The 1,805-nt window shown below is 38.0% G+C and overlaps 1 protein-coding gene across 1 annotated transcript in view; it reads left to right on the top strand.

Annotated features, from left to right (window-relative positions):
* LOC105537449 (alpha-1,2-mannosyltransferase ALG9) overlaps positions 1-1,805 on the top strand; it is a 104,534-nt gene that overhangs the window by 10,242 nt on the left and 92,487 nt on the right. The window contains exon 6 of the mRNA XM_011977061.1: positions 438-498. Within this exon, the coding sequence (XP_011832451.1) occupies positions 438-498 (61 nt within the window). The remainder of the gene's footprint in view (positions 1-437; positions 499-1,805) is intronic.

Below are 1,805 nucleotides of genomic sequence, written 5' to 3'. Positions count from 1 at the left end.
AAACTTATAGATTATAATGTGATTGGTGACATTTGGAGTTGTGTAATATTTTGGTCCTGAGAAGTGACTAAAACAATAAACAAAACAGCATATTGTACTTTAGATGCTCTATTGCTGAAGAGGCAGTAGAACTTAGGTGTCTCATCAAATATAAGTATGTTTTCCACACTGTCAATTACTCTTCCCTTAACTTTGTTGTATCATTTCATTAAATCACCTTATGAGAGTAGTTTTTGGAGTCAGACTAACATGTATTAGCTTGGTAAGTTGCAAATATTTCACATTAGTTTTGGTATTATTATTATCATCATCAACATTTTAATTCTGTGGTTGAAAGCTGTAGAACTAATAAAGTGCCAGATTTAGGGTTAACATTTGGGTCTGTTTGACTCTAAAGCCCATGTTCTTTCTGCCACTTTCTGTTACTTCTTCCCTAGTCTTTAACAGTAATTCAACTGTGATTAAACTTTGCCTCTCTAGATTTTGGGGCCTTCTATTGTAAGTATCTCTAAGGGACACTGGAAAATTAACTTAGCCTAGGATTCTGCAGAATGCAGTATTCTAATGTGAAGTAATGTATGTTCCTGTTAATAGTTAGACTCCACATTTGGGATTATATTCTGTGAGGGACATGACTGTCTTATTTATTCTTGGAGAAAAGCATTTGGGAAGGCAAGAATGGAAGAACAGAGACAAATTAGGAGGTTATTGCAGTAATGCAAACGAGATAATGATGACCTGGACCAAGGTGGTAAAATGTTGGGTTGGATAATATTTGGAAGGACTTGCTGATGAATTAAACGTTCGTGTGTGGGTGAGAGAGGTTTGGGGTTAGAGAAATAAAGGGATTAAGTAGGACTCCTAGGTTTTTGACCTGAATACTTAGAAGACTGGAAGTGTCATTAACTGGGATGGAAACACTGCCATAGGAGTAAGTTTGGGGAGTGGGATAAAGAATCAAGGGATCTCTTATGGACGCATCTATTGCTGAGCTCTCCACATAGACTATTTTGCTAATTGATGGCAGGTAATGTGATTTATCCCTTTCTTCTATCGTCAATAGTGCTTGGTACGTGGATGAGGTAGTGTTTGAGCTGGATCTTAAAAAAGGTTAGGAATGTGAAGGGAGGATTGTTAGTCAAGTAGGGTGTGCATTTCAGGCAGAGGACATCCACGAACAGAGATATAGATAAGGGAGCATTTGGAGGCACTTTCTAGGCTAGTTAGCTGGAATGTAAAGTGTGCATAGGAAAGTAGTGGGTTTCTACTACTAAGTAGGTTTGTACTAAGGTTTGTACTTAGGTTTGTACTAAGTTTAAAAAGGATAAAATACGTAAAACGCCTACCACAATGCCGTAGTAGCGATGACAGTGATGGACGTCTGGTTCAGTTTGCCGCACAGAATTTCATCAGTCTACATTCTGCCATTACCGGTTTGTCTCTCTGAAGCAGTTTTTAGCTACAGGCTGTCTCTGACACTCTCACCAAAATACAAAGAAGGCAAAGTGTTAAAAATGACATTTTAAGGACCTTTAGTAGATAGCTGCGCTATGATATTTAACTGAATACTTCACATCTTACTATGTAGATTCCTTTAATCACTTTCTGTTTTTTCATTTAAATAGGGGAGCTGAGAGGGTTTTCTTTTGTTTTGTTTTGTTTTGTTTTGTTTTTGAGAATGGAGAATGCTGAAAAGTGACGGAAAATAGGGTTGGAGGGAGGTAGGAATGGCCAGAATTAGAAGCAGGTGGATGGGACAGCCCTGATGAAGAAACTCAAGGCTCAGGTTCTATTTCTTCGCTACT

This window comes from Mandrillus leucophaeus, unplaced genomic scaffold, assembly GCF_000951045.1.
Source record: "Mandrillus leucophaeus isolate KB7577 unplaced genomic scaffold, Mleu.le_1.0 Scaffold172, whole genome shotgun sequence".
Taxonomy (NCBI): Eukaryota; Metazoa; Chordata; class Mammalia; order Primates; family Cercopithecidae; genus Mandrillus; species Mandrillus leucophaeus.
This window is presented reverse-complemented; position numbering and strand designations above follow the sequence as displayed.